Here is a 21,624-nt window from a genome sequence, read left to right on the forward strand (position 1 = left end):
TTACTTGTATTGCCTATATCAGGGGTGGCCAACAAGTTGATTGCGATCTACCAGTCGATCATCGACTGGTAGATCGCAATGCCGGAGATGCCGGAAACTTTGTTCTAGAGACTAAACATTAGCATTAGCATTAGTAGAGGCATTTGATGCAAGAAAGCAAGCTTATGCAGCATCAGCCAAAAAAAAAAAAAAAAAAAAAAAAAACCACTTCCACTTCACCCCTCCGTTCGTTCAAAATACCTGTCCAGCTGAGCCTTAAACTTATTTAGGCTATCAACCTCCACCACAAGGGATGGAAGTCTGTTCCACCAACCAACCACCCGCTGGCTAAAGGCAAATTTCCGCACGTCTATCCTACATCTGTCTTTCCTCAATTTGAATTTATGCCCTCTCAGGTGATTATTCTGAGCTAGAGGAAGAATCCCATCAGCATTGAGCATGCTTAAACCATTCAAGGCTTTATACACCTCTATCAGATCACCTCGCTGGTGCCTAGTCTCCAGACACTGTAATTTGCAAAACTTAAGCCGTTCTTCGTAAGAGCACCCCTTTGTTCCATTCACTAATCTTGTTGCCCTTCTCTGTACTCGTTCCAGCAGATCTACATCCTTCTTGAAATGAGGCCTCCAGACCTGTATACAGTACTCTAGGTGTGGCCTGACCATCGCCTTATACAATGGAATAATCACCTCCTTATCCCTGCTGGAAAAATTCCTGTATATCATTGACAATACTCCATGAGCTACTCTTGCAGCCCGTCTGCACTGCTCAGAGAACTTCATATCTGCCTGCACAACCACCCCCAAGTCCCTTTCATTCTCTGCCACTGTCAGTGTTGTACCACAGAGTTGATACGTTGCTCTGGGGTTGCTGTTTCCCATGTGTAGTACTTTACATTTGTCAATGTTAAACTTCATTTGCCACCTCTCAGCCCATCTGCTCAACCTTTCCAGATCCTGTTGCAGCAGCATAGTGTCAGTAGTGTCCTTGACAACCCTGCCAACCTTTGTATCGTCTGCAAACTTGGACATTAATCCCGATATACCATCATCAATATCATTTATAAATACAGAAAACAATAATGGACCCAACACTGAGCCCTGAGGGACTCCACTAATAACATCAGTCCACGATGAGCAGTGTCCATTGATTACCACTCTCTGTCTTCTCCCCCTCAACCACCCCTTTATCCATAGCAGTAATTTGCCTCCAATGTCACACTGCTCCAATTTGTGTAGCAGTCTTCCATGTGCAACAGTATCAAAAGCCTTTCTAAGATCCAAGTATATAATATCAAAGTTATTCCCTGCATCCAGTTCTTTTGTGACTGCATCATAGTATCCAATCAAGTTGGTCAGGCAAGACTTCCCCTTAACAAAACCATGCTGTGTCTGAGCTATAACTGAAGTCTTGTCTAAATGATCCTGCAGTGCTTCTTTAACCAGTGCCTCCATTAATTTTCCTGGAACAGAAGTTAAGCTCACAGGTCTATAATTACTTGTGTCAGCCTTTGATCCTCCTTTGTGAATTGGGGTCACATTTGCACATTTCCAGTCTATGGGTACCTCCCCTGAGTCCAAGGAAGCTCTCATAATTATGGCTAAGGGTTTGCTTACTTCCTTTGCTGCCTCCTTTAATATAACTGGATAGATCCCATCCACCCCTTTCTTGTGTTTATCTTCAACAGTTTCTGCTCCACTTTACTCCCAGTTATTTCAAGATTCTGTAACTTACTGCTAGAGTTGAATACACCTCTGGCATTCCCCTCGCTGAATAACTCCTCATGTGTGAATGTCGATGCAAAATATTCATTTAGTTTGTTAGCTACTGAGCAGGATCATCGACACTTGACCCATCAATATCAAGAGGACCAATCTGATTCATCCCTCTCCTTCTAGAGTTTACATAAGTAAAGAACTCTTTGCTGTTTTTCTTTGCATCCCTTGCCAAGGATTTCTCGTAATCTGCCTTCGCCTGCCTAACCTCCTTTGTAACTTGGTTGCATATCAACTTGTATCTATCATAGGCTTCTGTGTCATGTGTTAATTTGTAAGTATCCCATGCATTTTTCTTCTCTGCCATATGCCTCATTAGTTCATCTGACATCCATTTTGGCCTAAACCTTGAACAATATTTCTTAGTTGGTATGTAAAGCCTAGTAGCTTCCAAGATAAGTTCTTTGGATGCTTCCCATTTTGAATTTGCTGTTGGTAACATCATCAGTTGGTCCCACTGTATAGAATTTAAATACTGTCTCAGTCCATCGTAGTCGCCTTTACGGAAGCAATAACCCTTCCCTTTACCCCTAATGGTAGTTACCTCTTTGAGTAAATCCCACTTCAGCACACTGTGATCACTGCCACCTAGTGGTTCATTTATCTGCAGATTCTTAATGCATGAAGAATCACTGCTGATAATCAAATCAAGAGTATTGCTCCCTCTAGTTGCCTCCCGAACATGCTGATGTAGAAAACAATCATCCAATAAATCCACAAAAGCCCTGCTAGTGTGTGAGTATCCAGCCCCCAAATTCCAGTCAATATCTGGGAAATTAAAATCTCCCATTATAAGACACTCTGATTTACTGGCCCATTCTATTTCCCTGTACAGTTCCTTATTATACTCATCAGAGTCATTAGGCCTATAGCACACTCCTACTCTCAATTTTGATCTCCCAATGTTTATGTCACACCAAACTGACTCCACACTGCACTGTCCAGCGATGTCGACTGGCTTCACTTCCTTGGTTTTTATGTGTTTCTTAACTAATAGCATAACACCTCCCCCCTTCCTATCCTGTCTATCCTTTCTGTAGATGTTGTACTCCCCAAATTGCAGTTCCGCATCCCTTATATCTGTGTGACACCACGTCTCTGATATCCCAACAATATCTGCCTTCGATGTTTTGAGCAATACCTCAAATTCATCAAATTTATTTACTAAACTCCTAGCATTGGTGTACACGCAAGTATACCTGCACCTGTTTCTATTCTTAGCTACCCTAACACAACCCATGTGTTTACTTGTACCACAATGGCTCCCAGCAGTCTCTGAAATACCATGCATCTTGTTTTTCAGGCTTCTGCTCATTCTAATAGAAGCAGTGCAAGAATCTCTTTCACCTCTGCCAGTGGCTACTGTCAATGTATTGGTCTTTGTCTCCCCCCAAGCTAGCAGTTTTCCGACCCACCTAACACTGCCTCGATAGCATCAGCAAATATTCTTGCACCCTTTCTATTTAAGTGTATCCCATCCCTGTAGAAGCAATCTCTCCTGTGTTTGAAACATGGGTTTCATTACTTCAAGCCTCCAAATCGAAGTGGTGGTATTGCACTGGTTGATGAGTCCTCTACCACCTACGTCTCTCTCTCTCTCTCTCTCTCTCTCTCTCTCTCTCTCTCTCTCTCTCTCTAATCAGCTATTCAGTTGAAATTCTATAATTCATTTATCCTTCAAATTTTAATGCCATATTGGCACTCCATTAAAATTCTCATAGAGCATTGTTCTTACTTGTATTGCCTATATCAGGGGTGGCCAACAAGTTGATTGCGATCTACCAGTCGATCATGATGAATTTTAAATATATATAAAAAATAGATTTGTCAAAATCTAAATGTTATTATTATTATGTGCCCCATTGCATACGCTTATTACAAATCCATTGAACCACATAACCACTCTTGTTGCTGCGCAGCCACTAGGCTTGTCTAGTGAAAATTCACGCAGTTATGTTGAGGAGAGCATAGCGTATGTGTCGAATTCATATTTAACTTACTGAATATTAATAACTGGACAGTGCTTATACGTTAATTTAATATCCTTTGATTTAAAATGAATACTACAAAAAAGAGTAAAATGTATTATTTTCATCAAGAGTGGGAAATAGAATACTTTTTTGTTAATGATGAAAGAAAAATGTTATTTGATCTGTAATGCTTCCGTGGCTATACCCAAAAAAGGAAGTTTAGAAAGGCACTTCAAAGCACTCCATGGTAAATACCAATCGGATTTTTCGCCTAATAGTGACCTTAGAAAAAATAAATTAAAAGAACTTAAATCCAGATTATTTGCACGACAAAATTTCTTTGTGACACCTAATTTACAATTTAAAGCAGTAACTGTAGCATCATTTAAAGTGAGTCATTTCTTGCAAAAAAGTGCAAACCATTTTCTGATGGTTAATTCATCAAAGACGCATTTTTAGAAATAACAGATTCTCTTTTTTGAAAATTTTAAGAATAAAATTGGAATTAAAAGTGCCCTTCAAGATCTGCAATTATCTTGAAATATTGTGATGCAACGCATCGAAAAAATGAGTAAAAATGTGAGCGAACAATTGCGTGCTCATATTGCTAATTCTGTCCTTTTCTTTACAACTGGATGAATCTACAGATGTCAGTGATATAGCTTAATTGCTTGTTGTTATTTGTATGTTTTTCGATGATTCTACCACTAGAGAAGAACTGCTGGGTATGGTTTCGCTAAAAGAAAGAATTAGAGGTCTTGACATATTTAACGCATTCAAATATTTTATTGAAAAAAAATTAAATTACCACTATTTAAGCTCGTATCAATAACAATAGATGGGGCTAAAGCAATGACTGGACATCTTTACGGATTCATCGCATTGTGCCAAAAGGATGATGAATTCCCAGATTTTTTGTTACCACTATATCATTCACCAAAAAGTGTTAGCCAGCAAAAGATTAAATACTAAAAGTATTATGGACATATCTTTCAAAATCGTGAATTCCATCAGAGAACAATCTCTTAAAAAGATACTTTTCAAAATGCACCTTGATGAAAAAGAACCAGATCTGATATTACACACAGACGTGAGGTGGCTGAGTCGGAGTAAGTTTCTACAGATTTTGAAATTTGCAGAATGAAATTTTTAAAAAATTGTCGATCAAAGGGGAGATGATTATCAGCAGCTGCAAGACACGGTTGTGGTTGTGTGATCTGGCTTTTTTGGCAGATTTTACCAGTAAATTAAGTGATCTGAATTTGGAATTACAAGGAAAAAATAAAAATGTCGGTGACATGATTAGTAGTATTTCTGCATATAAATATCAATTTTTGGCAATGGCTAAGGAACTCAAAGAAAAAAAAATTTGATCATTTGCAAAAATATCTGTTTTTGAATTTAATAGTGAGAAATATGTTTCTGAAATTGAGAAAGTTGTGGTTGATTTTGAAACCAGATTCAGTGATTTGAAAACAATTGAACACATCATTCAATACATCTCTTGTCCATTTAAGATCGACTTAGATACGAAACAGATTGCAGAAAAAAATCACTGAGATTTTTCACACTGAGAAAATATTACTCGAAAATGAAATTAATACATTGTGAAACGATATCTTCCTAAAAGCCAGGTCATCAGAAAAAGACTTTTGGAAATATGTTTCCCGAGAAAAGTACTGTAAAAAAATGCAGTGACCTTTTAAATTCCTGTTTTGGTTCCACATATCTGTGTGAATTTCGTATTTGAAACAAAAAAAAAGACGAAGAATTGCTCTACTCTTATAGACTTGCATACAGAAGATTCTTTATGGTTGGCCTTATTATTATTACCCATATGGTGCAAGGAAGCCTTGAGGCTTATGCTGCACCAGCTGAAAAAAAAATTTTCTGAATTACCCTGACAGAGAGAGAGAGAGAGAGAATTAGAAGGGAATCACTAAAATAGAGAAGAATGATGATATCCAGCTCAGGACACTGGGTGTGCCAAGCCCATACTCACCAAATGTTGAGCCCCTGGGGTTAAATAGTATATCCCCGATTTTGAAAGCTTGGCAGATGACATTAAGAAACAAATGTCACATAAATTAAAAATTTAAATACGTATGAATTTAAAATAAGAATTCTGAATTGTATTTAATTTTAAAATTTATAAATAACGTTTTTCAATATGTGTTGATTAGCCTTTTTAACCATGTGCAATGAACTTCTTGAGATGCTAGATCATGGCACATTTTGAAGAAAAAAAAGTCTATCGCATCAACAGTTAAGTTGGCCACCCCTGGCCTATATGGTTATTATGCCTTTCAACCTATGTGAAGAAATTTCTTTTGGCAAGCACCTTAAACAACTTTTGCTGTATTCATTTTAATCATGATGTAAGGGAGCAAAGCTTATTCAGTAAAAAAAAAAAAAAAAAAACCCCTCCATTTGCCCATTCAATAATTTGTCCAAACCTTCTTTAAATTTATTCAAATTACCCACTTCCACAACACCAGGTAGAAATTTATTCCAACAACCAAAAAATGTGCAACTTGTGAAATGTTTGCCGAACTCTCTGGAACAGAACATGATCTAGCCAAGGAGGATGTCTTTGCAGAGAGTGTCTAGAAATTAGGCATCAACTCGGCGTTCTACTGGGCGTCTATGAGAGCTTGAGGTGTAGGGTAGATGCCCTCGAAGAAATTAATATGAGGGGCCCGTCAAGCTCTCAGCTGCCCAACTCAACGCCAGAGCTCACTCCTGAGCATCAGGCAACACAGTGGCAATCTCCAAGGCAGAATGCACTGGTCCAAAAGGAACTAGTTATTGTTGGTGACTATTGTCAGGGAGACAGGGAATATATTGTGTAAAAAGGATAGATGGAACAGGACCAGGGTATGTCTACCAAGGGCAAAAGTTGATGACGTTGTAAAGCTTATATCATCTTTTAAGGGCACAAAAGGTGATATTGTTGTACACGTTGGCACCAATGACATTAAGAGTAGGAGATCTGGAGATTTACTTAACAAGTACAGGTCAATGTTGCAAAAAAGTTGTGAGTCAGAGTTAAATTTGAAAGTGTCTGCAATTCTGCCCAGACACGATAGGAGGGAATACATGATGAGAGCCTTGTCAATCAGTTCGGCCCTGGAAAGATTGTGCAAGGCTCAAGGGGTAGAATTTTTTTCGGCCTGGTCTGTACTTTTTAACAGGAGAGACTGCTTCTACAGGGATGGGATACCCTTAAATAGAAAGGGTGCAAGAATATTTGCTGATGCTATTGAGGCAGTGTTAGGTGGGTCGGAAAACTGCTAGCTTGGGGGAATTCACAGACTAAAAGGTTAAAAGTAGCCACAGGCAGAGGTGAAGGTGATTCTTGCACAACTTCTATTAGAATAAGTAGCAACCTGGAGCGAGGGATGCTGGGGGTTTCAGGGACTGATGGCAGTCATCGTGAAACAGGTGGGTATATGGGATGTGTTAGTGTGAATAAGAATAGGTGCATGTATACTTGCATGTATACCAATGCTAGAAGTATAGTAAATAAATTTGATGAATTTGAAGTGCTGTTCAAGACATCAAAGGCGGATATTGTTGGGATAGCAGAGATGTGGTGACACACACACACACACACACACACACACACACACACACACACACACACACACACACACACACACACACACACACATTCCTTATATCTGTGTGACGTGGTATCACACAGATATAAGGAATGCAGAACTGGAATTTGGGAGTACAATGTGTGCAGAAAGGATAGACAGGATAGGAAGTGAGGAGGTGTTATGCTGTTAATTAAGAAAAACATAAAATCAAAAGAAGTGCATCCAGTTGATATAGATGAACAGTGCACTGTTGAGTCAGTTTGGTGTGACATAAGCACTGCAAAAGCAAAAATAAGAGTAGGAGTGTGTTATAGGCCTAATGACTCGAATGAGTACAATGAACAATTGTTCATAGAAATACCTCCCCCCCCCATTTGTTCGAAATACCTGTCCAGCTGAGCCTTAAGTTTATTTAGGCTATCAACTTCCACAACAATGGTTGAAAGTCTGTTCCACCAACCAACTACCCACTGGCTAAAGGCAAATTTACGCACATCTGTCTTTCCTTAATTTGAATTTATGCCCTCTCGGGTGATTATTCTGAGCAAGAGGAAGAATCCCATCGGCATTGAGCATGCTCAAACCATTCAAGGCTTTATACACCTCAATCAGATCACCTTGCAGGTGCCTAGTCTCCAGACACTGTTATCTGCAAAACTTAAGCCTTTCTGCTAAGAGCAACCCTCGTTCCATTCACTAATCTTATTGCCCATCTCTGTACTTGTTCCAACAGCTCTACATCCTTCTTAAAATGAGGCCTCCAGACCAATATACGGTACTCATTTTGTATACTCATTTTGTATTTGTGTACTCAGTGTGGCCTGATCATTTTGCTTTATACCAGGGGTCGGCAAACGTTTTTTGGAAAGGGCCAGATTGTAAAAATTTTAGGCTCGCGGGCCAGGTAGCAAGCTCGTAGATATTTACTCTGAGTTTTTTACTCTAAGATATTTATAGAATTGGGTTCGATCCATTTCTTTAAACCTAACCTTAAGCATATCATCATAGGTTTTGAACATTTAGCTTCTTCACAAGCTTTAAAAATTTGTCCAACTAATCCTTTCCCTGTTCCACACATTTTTACCACCATCAGTTGTGACACATTTTAACTGATTCCATTGCAAATTGTACTGTGTTAGCGTTTTCTCAACTTCCTTGAAGATATCTTTGCCTATAGTTGTTCCATGCAGACTATTCATAGAAGCTAATTCTTCAGTAACCTCAAACTCACTATTGACTCCTCGAATAAACAGCAACAATTGGGCAGTATCAGTGATGTCTGTAGACTCATCAAGAGCCAACGAAAACCACTTAACTTTTTGCCTTGTGTTTTAATTGACTCTTGATGTGGCTCCTGATGTCCTCAACTCTTCTAACAGTTGTTCCCATCGAAAGACTGACAGATCGAAACAAATCCATTTTCTCTGGACACATCTCTTTGGCTGCCACAAGAAAACAAGATTTAATTAATTCACCATCGGTAAATAGTTTCCCTTTCTTGGCTAATAAATGAGCTATTCATAAGCTTACTTTAGTTACTGCTTCATTATAATTTTTTATTTTAACGAATAAATTGCGTTGTGATGATGCATTATGTTTTAAACTTTCCAATTTTAGCTTCCCTTGATTTTCTGTGAGTTTTGAGTATTGTGCCCCGTACTTAGTTTGGTAATGACAACGTATATTGTACTCTTTTCGCACAGCTATTGTGTCATTACATAATAAACATGATACTTTGTCATTTATTTCTATGACAAAATAATTTGCACTCCATTCAGCTTTAAAAGCACAACATTAGAAGTCCACTTTCCTCTTCATATTTGATCTCGAGGGTGACATGGAAACGGTGGGTAATAAATAAAAAGGGGAAAAAAGATCGCAGAGCGCCGTGACAGAAAATACCACGTGTGCCGCTGAAGCAAAATTGATAGAAATGCTAGCAACGCTTGTTCTACGGTAGATGACAGAATGCGAATATGTGACGCCAGTAGCGCCATGTGCAGTCGCCGACCGGGCTAGCCAGGTGGGTAAGGTGCCTGCCTGGCAACCCAAAGGTCGCTGGTTCGAATCCCGCCTCGGGCTTGGATCAAAGTACTGCAAAAACCTTGCGAGGTGCACTATGGCCACAGAAGCTGATGCGCCAACAACTACCAAATAAAAAAAAAAAAAAAAAAAAAAAAGTGCGGTCATTATTCTCAACTCGGCTATTGCAGTGCATAATTTGAATTTATTTTTAATTTTTTTCATGTAAAAAACAATATTAACCCATGGGCCAAATCCGGCCCACAGGCTGTAGTTTGCCGACCCCTGCCTTATACAATTCCTTATCATCTGCTAGAAAAATTCCTGTATATCATTGACAAGACACCATGAGCTACTATTGCAAACCATCTGCACTACTCAGAAAACTTCATATCTGCCTGCACAATTACCTCCAGGTCCTTTCCATTCTTTACCACTGTCAGTGTACTACCACAGAGTTGATACGTTACTCTGGGGTTACTGCTTCGCATATGTAGTACTTTACATTTGTCTATGTTAAACTTTATTTGCCACCTCTCAGCCCATCTGCTCACCTTTTCTAGATCCTGTTGCAGTAGCGTACTGTCATTAGTGTCCTTAACAACCCTGCCAACCTTCGTATCATCTGCAAACTTGGACATTAACCCTGATATACCATCATCAATATCATTTATAAATACAGAAAACAATAATGGACCCAACACTGAACCCTGAAGGACTTCACTAATAACATTAGTCCACGAAGAGCAGTGTCCATTGACTACCACTCTGACTTCTCCCACTCAACCATCCCTTTATCCATAACAGCAATTTGCCTCCAATGCCACACTGCTCCAATTTGTGCAACTGTATTACCTGTGCAACAGTATGAAAAGCCTTTTTAAGATCCAAATATATGATATCAAAGTTATTCCCTGCATCTAGTTCCTTTGTGACCACATCATAGTATCCAATCAAATTGGTCAGACAAGATTTCCCTTAAAACCATACTGTGCCGAGCTATAACTGAAGTCTTGTCTAGATGATCCTGCAATGCTTCTTTAACCAGTGTCTCCATTAATTTCCCTGGAGCAGAAGTTAAACTAACGGGTCTATAATTACTTGTGTTGCCCTTTGATCATCCTTTGTGAATTGGGGTCACATTTGCACATCTCCAGTCCATGGGTATCTTTCCTGAGTCCAAGGATGCTCTCATAATTCTGGCTAAGGGTTTGCTTAGTTCCTTTGCTGCCTCCTTTAATATAACTGGATAGATCTCATTCTAACCTGGGTGCCTTTTTTATGTTTATCTTCATTAATTTCTCCTCCACTTTACTCTCAGTTATTACAAGATTATCTAGCTCACTGCCAGGGTTTAATTCACCTCTGGCATTCTCCTCCCTGAATAACTCCTCATGTGTGAATGTAGATGCAAAATACTCATTTAGTTTGTTAGCCACCTGCGCAGGATCATCAACAGTTGAACCATAGATATCCAGTGTACAATCTGATTCATCCCCTTCCTTCTAGAGTTTACATAGGTAAAGAACTCTTTGCTGTTTTTCTTTGCATTCTTTGCCAAAGATTTCTCGTAATCTGCCTTTGTCTGCCTAACCTCATTTGTAACTTGGTTACAGATCAACTTATATGTCACAGGCTTCTGTGTCACATGTTAATTTATATGTATCGGATGCATTTTTCTTCTCTGCCATATGTCTTATTAATTCATCTGACATCCATTTAGGCCTAAACCTTGAACAATATTTCTTAGTTGGTATGAAAAGCCTAGTAGCTTCCAAGATTAATTCTTTGAATGCCTCCCATTTTGAATTTGCTGTTGGTAACATCAGTTGGTCCCACTGTATAGAATTTAAATACTGTCTCAGACCATCGTAGTCGCCTTTATGAAAGCAAAAACTCTTCCCTTTACCCCTGATGGTAGTTACCTCTTTGAGTAAATCCCACCTCAGCACACTGTGATCACTGCCACCTAGTGGTTCCTTTATCTGCAGATTCTTAATGTATGAAGAATTGCTACTGATAATCAGATCAAGAGTATTACTCCCTCTAGTTGCCTCCCGAACATGCTGATGTAGAAAACAATCATCCAATAAATACACAAAAGCCTTACTATTGTGTGAGTGACCAACTCACAAATTCCAGTCAATATCTTGGAAATTAAAATCCCATTATAAGACTCTCTGATTTGCTGGCCCACTTTATTTCCCTGTACAGTTTTTATTATACTCATTAGTCATTAGGCCTATAACACACTCGTACTCAATTTTTAGAGTAGGGTGTGTTATGTCACACACTCCTACTCCCAGTGCTTATGTCGCACCAAACTGACTTGACACTGCAGTGTCCAGCGATGTCGACTGGCTGTTCTTCCTTGGATTTTATGTGTTTCTTAACTAATAGCATAATCCCTCCTCCCTTCCTATCCTTTCTGTACAAATTGTACTCCCCAAATTCCAGTTCTGCATTCCTTATATCTGTGTGACACCACGTCTCTGATATCCCAACAATATCTGCCTTTGATGTTTTGAGCAATACCTCAAATTCATCAAATTTATTTACCAAACTCCTAGCATTGGTGTACACGCAAGTATACATGCACCTGTTCCTATTCTTGGCTACCCTAACACAATCCAATGTGTTTACTTGTACCGCAGTGACTCCCAGCAGTCTCTTGTAGCAAGAATTCTCGTAACAGAACAAACTTGTCTTTGAAATGAGTTGCCTCCTGGTATTGCACTACTTTTAGCAGATAGCTTTTAACTATATTATAACTCTGAAAATTGATTTCATACACTGCAGGACAGTGTGCATCAAACAACTTCTTTCTAATGTTTTGCTGCATGTTTTTACTGGAGGCCACCTGTTGTCTAATGTGGGACTAGTTAATCTTGGAACAGGCTGTCATGGAAGGCTCATCTTTTAAACTAATGGCCAATTAAACATTGGAGAGGCTATCTGTTTGAAAGTATTGCAATACTATGGCAAATCATTGAAAGGACAAGTTTGTTTAAATCCTGCTGTAGTTAAAAATAAGAGGATAAGGTAGCCTGCAAGCATTTTATAAAGAAAGAATTGTCACTCTTTTGCATTGACTTGTAATGAAAGATGTGATCATTGATATGAGTGCTGGATTGCTTTCTTAATATTTCCAGATTGTAAAATGGTAATTTTTTTTTGTGAAATGTGTGGGATTTTAGAAGGTTTACTGTATTACCAGTTTTGCATACCTTAAATACAGAAAACATAGCTAGTAGGGAAATAATGTTAACTAAAAAGGAAGATGATTCAAAGAAGCCTGAGTCACGATAAGGAACAGTAGAACGAATGAGGTCAACCAGGTTAAGAATCTTTATGTCAAAAATTATGCCATTACCTTATTTTTTTCTCTCAGTCTTTATTCTTTATTGTTGTGTTATAAAAGATCATTTAATTTATGTATTTTATCTTGAACTTTTGTTTTATCAAGTTTTTGGTTGTAAGTGGGTGTGTTTAATAAATCTTGGAGCCTTTGTTCTCTCTATGACAAGTGACTTATTTTTACTGAGATTTTTAATTAATAAAAAAAAAAACTGTTTTATGAATTGTTCAAATTGGACATTAACCCTGAAGGTTAATGTCAAAAACTAAGTGTTGTAGTTAACTGAAAAAGTCATTTAAGTAAGAATGACTGTTTTGGAAAATAATATACAGGATAATCAAGAAAAGATAAGTTTTGAACGTCTACACTTTTTGGTGAGTTTGGTGTCATTAAACTTGTAAAACAAGGAAGTTTATTCAGTCAAAAACATATTCACCATATGATCCCTCTGCACCTAAGACCATTCTGAGACATCAATTGGAGTTTATCATAACTTCAGCTAGTGTTTCTACAGAGATGCCTGAAACAGTGGGGCATCTCTGAAGGCTTTCTTAATTAACCAGCTTTTCCAACTTTAATTAACCAACTTTCCAACTTTACCAACTGACCAACTTTTTTAATTGAGAGAAAATAATTTTAAAATATTAGGATGAAAAAAAGATTTTACAAAAAGGAAAAATCAAGAAAATTTAACAAAAAATTTGACAGAAATGAAAATAAAAATGTCTTGGAGCTGTGGAACAGATTATTCAATAACAAGTTAACATACAGGGGGAGGTTTGAGTAATTTTTGACCAATTAGAGAGCACTTGAGAAAGTTGGACACTGAGTTCAAGACTATTCTTACACTTCATAAGTCTTTTTTAAGAATTATGTTTGTGTTTTCAGGCTTTAATCCAGTTTGCAAGTGATAGGGCTCTGATGAAGGTACTGTAACATAATGCAGTAATAAATGATTTTGTTGTGGTATAAGGAGTGCAGGCAATTTGTAACAATCTTTATGGACAATCCTCACAAAGAAAGTGACTTATTCAAAGTTATTCAAAACCGTTGCACTGTTGTCTAGATATTAATGAAATGAATTAAAGGTGAGTCACCTTTTCTTTGTCATCAGTCAGGGATTTTTGCATCTGAATTTTTGTAAGGAAACAGTTTTAAGTCCTGTTAAACATATTTAAAGTGGTGGTTTGTTTTAAACCCAGCTGTTATGATGGTTGTTTCTCAGATTTCCTTGGGCTATGAATATTTCCAATATATGTGCAATATTTCCAGGCATCCTGATGGAATCTTTCTGCCAGCAAAGCACTTCTTATTTATTGTCTTTTGCAGAACCAGATTATTTAGACTTCTTTACTGACCTTGAAATTGATGATCTTTTTGGACTTTACGAGAAAATCTCACTCTAAACTTACACTGCAATGTAACAAAATGGCTGACTTAATGAAAACTTTTCACACAAAGAACTTTCTACTGAGCAGCATACTTCAACCTGCTTACAAAATTTTCTCACTATAGTACCTGACTAATTACGAAAAAACCCCCATGGCTTATATGTGTTTAATGAAACCAGCCTCATCAGTGCCAATTTAATAATAGGCGCCTCCATAGCCAGGTGGGAAGGAGCAGCAGTGTGTAATACACGCTTCTTGATTAGACCGGGGTTCGAACCCATCACCACCAAATACGGAGGATGCTGAAAGGTCGGGGAATGACCACTGCATATTCTCGGAGTAATATGGCCTTAGTTGCTAATGCTCCTAAAAACCAAATAACAAACAAACAAGCCAATTTAATACATCAGAAAATATAGGCATTCAAAACTGTTGCATTTTTCTTGATAACCCTGTATATTTCCTGAGTGCCTGTCTTGTTACATGAATTTATTATGCATATTTCAGCCAAATGAAAAATGCAAGGATACAGCTGAGCTTAATTCTAACGAACCTAAAGGAATTGAGGAGTTGTTTGATATTCCAGAAGGTGCAACAAGAACAGATTTGCCACCTGGTGTGCTGTATAAAGTAAGTAAAATGTCAAAAAAATTGTTAGTGGTTGAAATAAACATCTAATAAATTTGAAATGAAAAAAGGAAGGTAACTTCATCTCTACATTTTTTTTAAAATTTTTTTGACACTTTATAAAAATCTTGAAACAAGTAATTTTTAATATACAATCGGTACTGTGTAATGTGATCACTGGTCATTATAATTGGCCACTTGATAGAATCAAATACCAGAGAATGGGGGTCATATCATAAAAATGCACCATTTCATTGTTTATTTGAGTCCAATTTTTGTTTATAAGATTCAAGAGAATAGTTAAAGAATCATATATAAATCAGAAATGTAAAGACTGCAAGTAGTGGTAGCATGCTGAAGTTGAGGATTTGCTTAGAGATGCAACAAAAGAAGAAGAAAAAAATCGGTGACTCACAATTTTTCAGTAACTTCAAAAAGTAAATGTCCATCTCAAAGAGGGAGAAATCAGTATGGTTTATTCAGCTTACAGAGTAAATTTTTGTAAATGGTAAAATGTGATATCCTTTCTTAGACAGAAACAATATTTATAAAAGCAAAATTACTTAACACAGACAGTGTACATGAAATGACAAACAACTTCATTTTGTTAGTTTGTTACTAGTCACAGCTAGTGTTTTCCTTAATTAGTGAAGTTTGCTTGTGCTGTTCATAACCATATTTCTCTACATTATTTCTCTACATTATAACCATATTTCTCTACATTATTTCTCTACATTATTGATGCTGATTGAAAAAAGAAAGTTACTTGAAAAGTAATTTTCTTTTGTGACAAATATAAGATTGACAAGTATATAAAAAAGAAAAGGAAATTGTTGCTGATTGTGGAATTCAAACAAGTAATATCTTAACATTTGTTTAGTACTGAATATTGCAGAAGAAAACATGTGGTTCCAACCAAAAATAACTGAGGACTTCCACTTTACCTTTACAGAAGTTATGGTAACTTGGGTGAAATTTGCAAGGAATATTCCAGAATCTGGTTCAAGTTTATGGCTAAAAGCAGAAAATTTACATTAACTAGGATATAATGTATTAATAACAAGTTTAAATTTAACTTGTTTAACTTTAACTTGCACTGGAAATGTCAATTATATAAACATTTACAGTACTGAAATGTCTATATGATTGGCTTTTGGGAAAATTGGTAGAAAATTGATCCAAATAATATTTTAAACACTGATGAGATGTCTCTGATTGACTGAAAATTGATAGAGAATTATTATCCAAAAAACATTCTCTTAACAGCAATGAAATTTCTCTTTCTTTTACACCTTATCAGATTAAAAATCTAGCTTTTAAAAATGAGTGGTGCCATGAAAAGAAGTAAAGATGTAGAGAGTTAATTGTCATATCATACAACTTCAATATGTGTTAGCAGTTGAAGTTTCTTTCTGCACCTAATGTGACATTTAACTACATCCTTTAGATTAGGGATTTATTAAAAATCTAAAATTTATTAAAAATGGAAAGAAACATCACTAAAAATTTTAAGAATAAATAAAGAGAATATTTATGACATGACATTTCTTGATTGTAATTTAGTGGAACTAGAGAGAGTATGGAATGTCTAACGATTTTGCAGTATTTTAGAAAGGCTGGAATACAGCCACTCCTGGATTAACATAAGGGTTTTGTTCCACAGAACTCTACATAAGTCGGAATTTCCCCCATGCTTGTGCAGCACTCACAACTGTGCTCGCTGAATTGATTGAATCAAAAAAGAAATGTTCGATGAACATGTAAATAAAATTATTTATTGTATTAATTCAATTTTTTATCTCGTGCTCAGGAAAAATTACAAAAAGCGTGCAATTTAAGAAACTTTCAAAATTATAAAATTACAAAAAAAGAGAGGAGACAGGCATAACATCAGCAAGTTTTACCTCTTGAGCATCGTTGCCAAAATCGACATCTTCAGCTGATAAGTACACCGCTGTGGAGGTTGGGGGCTGTGGAGATTCAGAAGGAGTCGGCTGCTCAACCTTATGAAAGAACATATTAATAAATGATTGGATGGTGGCTTTTTTTTTCTTTTCATCGTAGATTTTTTTTTAGCAAACAAGCATATCATTCACCCCTCTGTTAACTTTTAAGAATTGTTCGCTGTCAGGATCCATCTTCTCAAACCTCCATTGCTGATGCAATTTCCAAAATGCCATTGCCATCTCTCTGGTATTGTTTGGTTTTTAGGAGCATTAGCAACTAAGGCCATATTGCTCTGGGGATATGCGGTGGTCATTCCATGACCTTTCCACATCTTCCGCATTTGGTGATCATGGGCTCGAACCCCGGTCTAATCAAAAAGTGTGTGCTACGCACTGCTGCTCCTGCCCACCTGGCTACAGAGGCGCCATCTCTCTGGTGATGAAGCATCTCGGCTCCTCATTTGGTTCATTTTGAGCTTCGTCAGCATTTTCTTCTTTCGCTATTGCTGCCTGCAAGTCAATAAGTTCTTCGTTAGATAATTCCTTTTCTTCTTCCTCTATTAATGCCTCCACGTCTTTGGCATCAACCTCCAACTGAAGTAGTTCTGCAGCCTTTACAACCTCTGTAACCCCTTCATATGATTAGTCTTTCTCAAATTCTTCAGAGCCTTTTACATGCCATTGGCATATTTTCTTCCATGCACCATTTACACAACTTTTGGTAATTTCCTCCCAGGCCTTATTTAATGTTCAAGATGGTGTGGTAAATATTATAAGATTTCCAAGTCTCTTAACGTAAAATTTTTCTCATTGTCTACTGCTGACAATGCCTGAGCAAATGTTGTGCATAAATTTCAAATATACTTTTAAATTTGAAATAACACCCTGATCCATAGGTTGGATGAGTGAAGGCGTGTTTGGTGGTAGAAATATGACTCTCACGTTCAAATTGAAAACATTTAGATGCGTAGGGTGTTCAGGAGCATTATCTAATATAAAAATAAATAAATAAAATCTTGAAAAGAACGTCGTTGTCTTTATAATATTTTTCAGCCTCTGGAATGAAGCAGCATTTAAACCAATCCTCAAAGAGAGATATTGTTATCCATGCTCTCTGGTTCGATTTGAAATGCACAGGTAGGGTAGGGTAGGGTGGCTTTATTGATGCCCTTAAAATGCACGAGAATTTCCAGAATGGTACACAAGCAGGGATATTAATCTGTAATCTCCTGCTGCATTAGCTCTGAGCAAGAGCATGGTCCTATCTTTTGAAGTCTTGAAACCTGGCATTGTCTTTTCCTCTTTGGCAGTGTATGTTCAATCCAGCATTTTTTTCCAATACAGAGCAGTCTCGTCAGCGTTGAGAGTTTGCTGCCTTGAATAGCCTTCATCAATAATTTTTTCAACGCATCACAAAATTTCTCTGCAGCTGCAGAATCGGCACTGGCGACTTCACATACTTTAATCTTTTGGAAACCAATGCTTGAACCTATTAAACCACCTGTTGCTTTCCACATACTTGGCTTGTGGTTTGCCGCACTTATCCTTAATATCTTCATAAATACTTTTTGCTTTTGCTTGAATGGCCATTGGACTCACGGGCACTTGCTTCTGAATCTGATTTTCCATCCTTATTATTATTAATAGCTGTTCCATCTTTGATATAGCACCTAAATGCTGTTTTGTGATCACTGTTGATCTTAAATGCATTGATCCTTTAACATGTTCTTTTACACACGCACTGTCCCTTAAAATAACATTCACTGTTGAAGCAGCAAGACCTAATCCCATGCAATAGATGACAAATTTTGTCCTGCTTCGTACTTCTTAATTAATCATCTTCATTTCTAAATCAGTTTTGTTTCATTTCCTAGCACTGCCAGTGCTTGCCCTTTCCATTGGTCCCTTTCCCTTCACCGTTGTAATAAGTAAATAGGAATGAAGAGAAGTTTCAGAAAATTTGTTTTTTATATGATTGAAGATTTCAGTGATAGGAAACACATTTCACCCTAATACCATAATGTAAAATCCCACAGAATTCCAGTTATCGGTATTATTGCAAATGCAATAAGAGCACGTTTACTACCCGTTTATAATTAGATGCACTAACAGAAATCCCAATAAACTGAAAAGTGCAAATTGATTCTTATAACAGTAACATATGATAATGATGAAAGAGTAGTGCAATTTTCATTATAAATATGACCTTTTAGAGCGATAAATAGTTTCGTAATATAGCAAAATTTTCAACTTCCCAGGACTTGGAACCAATTACAAAAAAAAAAAAAAAAAAAAATCTATTATTGGTTTCACATTACAATATTTTCACAATACCTCCATTTATCCCTACAGGTGCAAAATATGTTTCCATATTTTTTTCAGTTTGCACTGGCCGGCAAAAAGTTACGTAAAGTTGAATTTGTGTAAATAGAGTATTACGTAAGTCGGTGAGTTCCTGTATTTAATATAGGTTGGTTTGTTTCAAATCTTAAGACTTGAGAGACAGTGGAACTCAAGCAGAGCTACTGAAACAGCCAAGGAAGTGATTGACATCTGCATATGTGTATATCCAGTGGTGAGGACTTGTGAGAACCCATTGCTATTTTTTTAAAAAAATTTTTGAGCCCATTGTTGAAACAATTATTTATTTTACAAATGAAATCCCGTATTCAGTTATTGAGTAACCAGAGCCGGACTATGGTGGGGCGAGCAGGGCCCCATCCCTAGCATTTTAATGGCACAACCAACCATTTATGTCTTTTAAAATTGATTCATTTTGATTTAATTTCAGTCGGATCTCTGTTTAATGTATTGTTTTGAATTCCCCTTGGGTTAAACATTTAAGAGTTTCTGTAGAACGAAGAAAATTTCCATATAACGAACAGATTACAAATGATTCTTCAAATAGGCCTCTGGGGTTGGGTATATTCATACTATGATTTTTTAGTGTTTCTCACCAACCATTGAAGTAAAAACAAAAGACGAAAAACCAAATTCTTAAAATTTTAATATTTACAATAAATTTATTTACAAACAAAACAAAATACCATATTACTGATGATAGCAATTTTAAAATAAGACAACTGTGATATACAGTAAATATACAAGGTGATAATACAAATAGCGAATTTAAAATACAATAAAATATACTAGGTTAAAAGCGCTAAAATACTAACTGAAGCTTTCAAAGGCTTCTGCCTTCTTTCTCAACAGTGTACTTCTATTCTGCGGTGCATCATTAAATACCAGCAGGTTCGGTATTTAATCTATTCGATCGGGCGCATAGATTTTGGGACCGCAAGTGGCTCGAGAGCTTACGAATTAGTTCTATTGAGAATAATATAAATAGAGATGGGCACATGCATTCATCCCCTCTTTGAGGCGGTAATCCTTGGAGGGGATGAACGTTTTTGCCTGAAACGCTCCCGAGCCACTTCCGGTTCCGACAGGAACAGTATACGTTTACGTGAGACGCACCGCGAACCTGCTGGTATTTAATGATGCACCGCAGAATAGAAGTACACTGTTGAGAAAGAAGGCAGAAGCCTTTGAAAGCTTCAGTTAGTATTTTAGCGCTTTTAACCTAGTATATTTTATTGTATTTTAAATTCGGTATTTGTATTATCACCTTGTATATTTACTGTATATCACAGTTGTCTTATTTTAAAATTGCTATCATCAGTAATATAGTATTTTGTTTTGTTTGTAAATAAATTTATTGTAAATATTAAAATTTTAAGAATTTGGTTTTTCGTCTTTCGTTTTTACTTCAATGGTTGGTGAGAAACACTAAAAAATCATAGTATAGATTACAAAAGACTTAACTTTGTAACCATTGTTCTCACTTCTGGCATTTAGGCAGTTAGAAAGTGCGAATTGAGGGTTAAAGGGATTACCGTTCCGTAATGTTAGTTGTGCCCATAAAACTAATGTAGCCACCTATCCCACCTACCAATAAGTTGCGCTACTCAATATGCTTTCCATTGCCAGTCAGAAGATTAAGGCATATTCCTGACATGGATGATAATACCTGTGGGCAACCTGTGTTGTTGTTTTCCTTTACTCCAGAAAGCAGTCATCTATTTTCGGAGAATTGAGTGATCCAGTTCTTTCAGTAATTTTCTCCTGCCTAAGTTTACATGGTCACAGTATTTGAATACCGAGCGATTCCAACAGTTTGGATGGTTTCAAAGAATTAGTGACATCGAAGGGGTAGGGGGAGGGGAATGAGGTTAACTAAGATATTAAATAAACTTTCCAAAGATGAAATGTTGGCAGATTTTGAAGCTGCATCTAGGCCTTCATTCTGAAGAAAATGTTCCAAAATATAATGGCATACAGGCATGGGTGCCGGCAGCATGGTGCAAGTGGATTTCGAAGTAATACACAATTTTTAATATTTTTATTAATTTTAAAAAATTCTACACGAAATGTTGGCTCTGCTGTATATGTAATTAAAATATTGCATGTATTCGAAAATTTGGTCAACAAAAAATTTATTCCCACATGCACCACTGTGCAAAATATCCTACTGGTGCCAATGCATACAGACAATAATAAATAAAAAAAATGAAATAAAACTGTATGCATTATTACCAATCTCCAAAAAAACCAGTGCGATTTTAAGGATTATTGCTAAAGAACTTGAAGTGGAAATTATAAAGGTTGGTCGTGTTCGGGTTGTAGTTTTTGGATGGCAGTTGCAGTTTTGAGAAATTATCCCGCTTTGTGCAACCATTTTGAATCAGAAGTTAAATGTCCTGGATTATTAAACTGACTTTTAAATCTGGAATTTCTTAACGATCCTGAAGGAGCTCTCTTACCTTTCAGAAGCTCTACAGAGTCGCAGAATCACTATAGTAAAAGCAGATAAATTAATTATTCGAACTATCAATGCTATTGCTAATTTGAACAAATGTGAAGGAAATTA

The 21,624-nt window shown here is 36.8% G+C and overlaps 1 protein-coding gene across 1 annotated transcript in view; it reads left to right on the forward strand.

Moving 5' to 3' along the window:
- Positions 1-21,624, forward strand: part of LOC150090811 (myc box-dependent-interacting protein 1-like) — a 250,695-nt gene that overhangs the window by 204,567 nt on the left and 24,504 nt on the right. Inside the window, exon 11 of the mRNA XM_090380153.1 lies at positions 14,629-14,751. Within this exon, the coding sequence (XP_090236279.1) occupies positions 14,629-14,751 (123 nt within the window). The remainder of the gene's footprint in view (positions 1-14,628; positions 14,752-21,624) is intronic.

This window comes from Mastigoproctus giganteus, chromosome 1 (assembly GCF_048544385.1).
Source record: "Mastigoproctus giganteus isolate SK-2022 chromosome 1, ASM4854438v1, whole genome shotgun sequence".
NCBI lineage: Eukaryota > Metazoa > Arthropoda > Arachnida > Uropygi > Thelyphonidae > Mastigoproctus > Mastigoproctus giganteus.